At 52.8% G+C, this 6,454-nt stretch overlaps 1 protein-coding gene across 1 annotated transcript in view; it reads left to right on the plus strand.

Moving 5' to 3' along the window:
• Positions 1 to 6,454, plus strand: part of auts2a (activator of transcription and developmental regulator AUTS2 a) — a 554,127-nt gene that overhangs the window by 537,756 nt on the left and 9,917 nt on the right. The window contains 6 exon segments of the mRNA XM_064352323.1: positions 99 to 352; positions 1,476 to 1,520; positions 3,295 to 3,390; positions 4,244 to 4,315; positions 5,093 to 5,122; positions 6,021 to 6,092. Coding sequence (XP_064208393.1) covers positions 99 to 352; positions 1,476 to 1,520; positions 3,295 to 3,390; positions 4,244 to 4,315; positions 5,093 to 5,122; positions 6,021 to 6,092 — 569 coding nt within the window.

A 6,454-nucleotide genomic window follows, 5' to 3' on the forward strand; every position in this document is an offset into this window, starting at 1 on the left:
GTGTGTGAGCGTGTCTGTGTGTGTGTACATGTTTCTGTGTGTGAGCGTGTCTGTGTGTGCGGTGGAGAGTAACCCGGGTCATGTGACCTCTCCCGCAGAACAAGACCTGCTGCGGCAGGAGCTGAACACGCGATTCCTGGCCTCGCAGAGCGCCGACCGCGGGGCGTCCCTGGGCCCGCCCCCCTACCTGCGCACCGAGTTCCACCAGCACCAGCACCAGCACCAGCACCAGCACCAGCACACCCACCAGCACACGCACCAGCACACCTTCACCCCGTTCCCCCACGCCCTCCCGCCCTCCGCCATCATGCCCACCCCTGCACCGCCCATGGTGCGTACCCCAGCCAGAAATGTGAGGATGAGTAGAGCGCGACTGCGACCCCGCCTGGGGGGTCTGGGGCGGGCCCTGGGGGTGGAACGGGGGGGGGAGTTTGGGTGATGGAGTTTGAGGGTGCGGGTTTGGACCATGTCTGTTGATACTGTATGTTTCAGTCATAATCATGTTATTTTTTTTCCCTTATTCAAAACAACTGCATCGGAGCGCTTTTTCGGGGTGAAATAATTCTGCTTGTTTTCTTTGGAGAGTGTCAGCCCCCCCCGCCCCCCGGCCCCCCTCCTAATCCCCAAATTTTAAACGCGGGCAATTATTGTTTGGAGCGAGTCGTTCAGCCCAGAGGCAGCCGAGCTTTGGAGAGGCTCACAGCGGTTCATTCATCCGTCCTCTGACATCATGTTATTCTTTAACGAGCACTTAGGGCTGGAAATGTGCTGTTCATCGCTGGCTTCCCGCAGCGCTCAGAACCGCGCTGCGTCTCGCAGAAACGGAAACGGCCTCGCGTGCCAGCGTTCGCGCACGCCGCAGAACTCCCCCCCCCCAAATCCCCCCCCCACCCATCCCCCGGTGTTTTCTTTTTGAAACTGTACTGCTGCGGTGAAAGCCTGTCAGCGCTGTGACAGCCTGAACAAGAATCCGAGGCTAGTTCTGAGCCGCGTAATTTATACGCAAGCGTGGAAGTGTTCACCTTGTGCCTCGTTTAAAACGCCGTTTATTTGGCGGGGGCTGGGGGTTTCTGCCCTGCCCGTTTCCGTGGATACATAAACAAGTTCCAAACCGCTCGACTCGTCTGATTTTGGGCGCTCGAATTCCGTCAGGAGTGAAAGGGGCTTTCTGTTTTTGTCAGAGGCGATGTTTATCCCGGTTACTCTGTTTCCAGAAGCAAAATGTGTGTGTCCAGATGTTCGAATTTGAAATGTTACCCTTTAAAAGCCGTAGATTTCCGTGGATATAAAATGCCACGGTATTTCATCTGTGAAAATGAAATTATGCCTGAAATGAGCGTGCCTGATTTCTGGTTGTAAGTACTGCGTGATAATGAAATGTTCCAGTTATGTTTGTTTTCCCTCCTTTGTGATAGATGTATACTTGGCTAGACATATACTTATACTTGGCTCTGGCTTGTGTTGTTCCTTTACAGTTTGACAAATACCCTACAAAAGTCGATCCCTTCTACAGACACAGTGTGAGTTGAAAATGCGTGTTTGTAGAGTTTTGTGCTTACCGCTCATCCCATTCACTGGCTCCAGTCATTATAGTGTGTAGTTTCCAAAGCACAGTACCCATCCAGAATGCCTGTCTGTCAGACTACAATACCCATCTCACTGTGCAGTGGTCTCTGCATGCACCACCTCAATGTTGACATCATCACATCACAGTACCTTCAGGGGGGAGCTTTCACTGTGTCTTCTAGCCATTCATTTAGCTTGACTCATACATCATGTGAAACCTGGGTCATTATGGTTTTCAAATGATCTTTCTTTTCAGTTTAGATTGCTCCATTTCAGAAAAAAAAAAAATGTAAGAAACATCTTCATGTCAAACTCTGTTGGGGACAAGCGGAGATGGGAGGAAAAAAAAGATAATGGGCGAAACACTTCATTTGCATCAGTGGCCATTTTCCTGGGGGGCACGAAACTCAGTCGGTGGTGTGTGTGGGCGTAACCCTGATCATGTGACCGCGTGCACAAGCGCTGTGCGTTCCCTCTCTCTGAGCCTCCGTCTCCTGACATCATACGTTTCCATGGCCACCGCCGCCATTTTTATAATCCAGGCACGGCGGGCGTCAACGTTTCGCCCTCTCCGAATCACGTCTGGAGCCGAGCGGCCCGCAGTCCGCGCGCGAGCGAGCGTTAGCCGCTCAGCGTCCGACCCCGACTCCCCTCGCACGCCGACCCCGCCGCCCCGCCGCGGATTCAGCTGTTGCACGCGCTCAGTCTGAGAGCGGCAATTATGCACATCAGACTGTATTTCATTATAATAACCATTAATTTTAATCAGGCGTGTTGGAGAAAGCACCCTGTTCCAAATACGTCTGCATCATCAGCGTAATGGCTGTATAGTGTATCATTGTGGCTTCGGGGGGAATTGGATTGATTTTTATTATACGGTTTGGTGGGAAGCGTCTCGGCTGTTGTATGATTGTTGATTGAAATTGTGTGTTTTTCTCCCCTGCAAGTGGAAGTCTTTCATTAACTTGATTTAAACAGTTCAAAGGCCGCCTCTATAAAAAAAACAAAAAACGGTCTCGGTTCTTTCTGTGCTTCTCTCCAGCCGGAGCTGGAAATTCAGTTTTTATTCTCTCTCAAAACGGCAGAAATAATTTGGAAGTTTAAACCCAGAGAAACTTTGTTTTGTGTTGTTGGGCTAAGTGATAAATGCCACAGCTGATGAACCAGGCCTCATTGAGGTAGATTAATAAATACCCCGTTGGTCCAAGCAAGTGCTTAGCCTGGTTTTATCTCAGAGTAGGATACCTGGTGCCTATTATATCAAAGGCTTAAGCCCTGCAAGGCATTATTTTCCTTCCGATCATCTACTACATTTCAGTATAAAGTGTATTTTTTGGCCTTTTTTGAGGTCCCTCATGGTCTATCTCACTCACTCATTCACGTTTAGCAGAGTCAAGTTTCTCCACAAGGGGGAGCTATTAGCGCTCAAGTAGCTGAAATTTGGGGATTCGCATCAGTGACCCAGCGTGTCCTGGTTTAACATTGAAAATATCCAGTGTAAATCTAAATGGCTGTATAAATGGCTTCATGTAAATGAGTTAATGTATTGTGTGTGTAACACACTGCCGTTTGGCTAGCTTGTGTGCAGTGTATTGAGGGGTTCTGTCTGTCATTGCCATCCCATGCATTGCTCCACCCACAGCTGCACTGTGCCCTCGTTCTGCTCTCTGATTGGTTCGTGAGTCGCCAGCGTTGGAGCGCTAACCCCGTGCCTCTGTCTCCTTGCAGCTCTTTCACTCCTACCCTCCTGCTGTGTCCGGCATCCCCCCCATGATCCCCCCGACGGGGCCCTTCGGCTCTGTGCAGGGGGCCTTCCAGCCCAAGGTACGTCGGGACCCCCCCTAAAGTCAGGGAGGGGTTCTCCCTTCTCTCAGTCCTGCTGTCTTTGGCCCATTTGAAAGGGGAGCGTACTGCTTCTTCACTTGCTGTGCACTGAAAGGCATAGTTGGTAATACCTATAAGAAAGTGCTCTTCTGTCATAAATGTGATGCTGCTTACTGTGTTTGGAGCCTTGAGATGAACTGTTCTCTGGTGTGGAACAGGGTGATTCACTCGGCCCAATAAGACCCACTGCCCCCCCCATAACTGCAGCTTTAGCACCAGCCAGTGGATCTCTGCTCGACTCGGGGGAGGAAAATCTCAAAAGCCTGCTGGTGGACGGGGTATTCTCAGCCCCTCTGACCCACGCTTGGTCCTTAAAATTCACCTTTCACAAGGACGGCCTTGCGTTAGAGTTTTAGGCTGTCTCTGTGCAGTAGGTGCAGTACTGAGTGCGTGCGTACCGCCTGACTGTCTCTGTGCAGTACTGAGCGCGTGCGTCCAGCCTGACTGTCTCTGTGCTGTAGGTGCAGTACTGAGCGCGTGCGTACCGCCTGACTGTCTCTGTGCAGTACTGAGCGCGTGCGTACCGCCTGACTGCCTCTGTGCTGTAGGTGCAGTACTGAGTGCGTGCGTACCGCCTGACTGTCTCTGTGCTGTAGGTGCAGTACTGAGCGCGTGCGTACCGCCTGACTGCCTCTGTGCTGTAGGTGCAGTACTGAGCGTGTGCGTCCAGCCTGACTGTCTCTGTGCTGTAGGTGCAGTACTGAGCGCGTGCGTCCAGCCTGACTGTCTCTGTGCTGTAGGTGCAGTACTGAGCGCGTGCGTACCGCCTGACTGTCTCTGTGCATTTCCGCAGACTTCCAACCCGCTGGACGTGGCGTCGCGACCCGGTGCGGTACCGCACACGCTCCTGCAGAAGGACCCCCGGGTGAGTGAGCTCCTGACCCCAACACGCAGCCCGGTGCGGCACGCAAGACAACCAAACACACCTCGGTGCGGCTCGTCAGACAACCAACCACACACCTCAATGCGGCTCGTCAGACAACCAAACACACCTCGGTACCCCGGTGCGACTCGTCAGACAACCAAACACACCCCCGATGATACTTGTCAGAAAAGAGCGCTTCTGTCTTTAACTTGTCATCGTTCCTGACTTACGCAGCACGCTAGACGTTAATAACAGCAGGGCGAGAGTCGCCATTATTTCGACCGGCGCTTTCAGAGTCCGCTCGTTCTCTCTGTTCTCCAGCTCCACGCAGCCATTCACCGTGTGACACGCCCGTCTGTCGGAGGTGCCCTGATTGTTGTGTTACGACCACCCCACCGCTTCGACGGGCGCGTCGAGTTTTGAAAATTAATTGACGTCTGATTTACCCCCCCCCCCCCTCCGAGCACATCCACGCAGCTCCGCCTGTTTACAGGAGATTACCTTCTGGAGCCGAGCCCGCCAGGAGCGGAGCGGAGTTATTTTGTCAGGCGCGTTTAACAGCCTGTCAGCGTTGATGTGCAGTAGGGGGGGGGGGGACCGCGGAGGGGCAGCGAAAAAAAATTCATAAATACGGCCTAATTATTCCCAGGAACGCTTCATTTGAAAGGGAAATTTTAACATTTTAATTTAGCCAATAATGAAGTGATGTGCGGCTGTTAATTGGAAACATTGTCTGAGTGGCAGGAGGGTAACCGAGCTGTCATTCTTCTTTTCCAGCTGGCTGATCCGTTTCGCCCCATTCTGAGGGTAAGAGAGCTTTATTCGCACCGCCGTCCTTCCCGTACCCGTCCCCCAGGACCCCCCGCCCCCCCCCCGCAGAAACTCATTACAGCGCCGAGCCTGCTGTACAGGTGTCCTTCAGCCCAGCCGCCGCACAGCGTCTGCAACGCACCGTGGATGTGCTGAAGAGCAGTCAATGAGCGTTGCCCCCCCCCACCACAGACATGCACACACGCACGCACACACAGACAGACAGACACACACACACAAACACACAGACACACACGCACACGCACACACAGACAGACACACGCACACACAGACACTCACGCACACAGACACACACACACAAAACCACAGCAAAGATTTGAATATAAACAAAAGGGCATCAGCGAACACGCTCTGCCGATGGAATGAATATGGAAAGGATGGTCGGCTTTTGAAACGAACAAGATGAACAAGCTCTTTTTTTTTTCTTTTTCTTGTTCTTGTTCGAGAGCGGCGCTGAAGTGCTCTTTTGTCTTCTTTCCCCCCCTTTTTTCGGACTGAAGTGCGCTGTCTCGCCCGCGCGGGTGTGAAGGGAGAAACGGAGATTAGGCAAGACCGGCGCGGTCTGACGGGAGGGGATGGCATCTGTGCCCAGAGCCAGCTTCTGCCCTCTCATACGCGGCTCGCGGTAAACAACGCGGCGCGGGCGGGGTATCAGACGAACAGCGGGCGTCTGAGCGTAAACTTCCCCCCCCCCCAGGAGCTCGGCACTTCCTCACTGCTACGAGAACCAAAAAAATCCGCGAGCCTCTTTTTTTTTTTCCTCCCCCGCCAACACGCGGAAACGCAGCCCAGGCAGAAGCGGCTGAGGACGCGCGGACGCAGGGATGGAGGAAGTGACGCTTTGAAGCTAACGCCGCTCTGTTCTCCTCCTCAGAAACCGGGGAAGTGGTGCGCGATGCACGTCCACATCGCCTGGCAGATCTACCACCACCAGCAGAAAGTGAAGGTGAGTCCTCCTCCCTCCTCCCTCCTCCCTCCGCCCGCTCGCCCCGCCGGTCCTTCGCCTTGTTCTCGCTCGCGAACGAGTCCGACGGTGTTTACAACACGGGGCCGTTTTTCACCGAAGTTGACCGAGCGCTCGCTTGGGCCTGTGGGAGTCCTCTGTAAAAAAAAAAATAAAAAAAAAAATGTTTTTTTGCTCAGTGGAAAATATTGACTAGTCTGCCCAAACTGCACTTTTGAAGTGTGTTCTTGCTTTGTGTTTTAACACCGTGATTGTAAAACTTTATTTGTGGTGAAAAGGAATGCACTGTGCTTTTGGCAATGGAAGTCTCTGTGTCTGAATAGTTGCCCTTGTTTTCTGTTGTT

The sequence above is a fragment of the Anguilla rostrata genome, chromosome 9 (genome assembly GCF_018555375.3).
Source record: "Anguilla rostrata isolate EN2019 chromosome 9, ASM1855537v3, whole genome shotgun sequence".
Taxonomy (NCBI): Eukaryota; Metazoa; Chordata; class Actinopteri; order Anguilliformes; family Anguillidae; genus Anguilla; species Anguilla rostrata.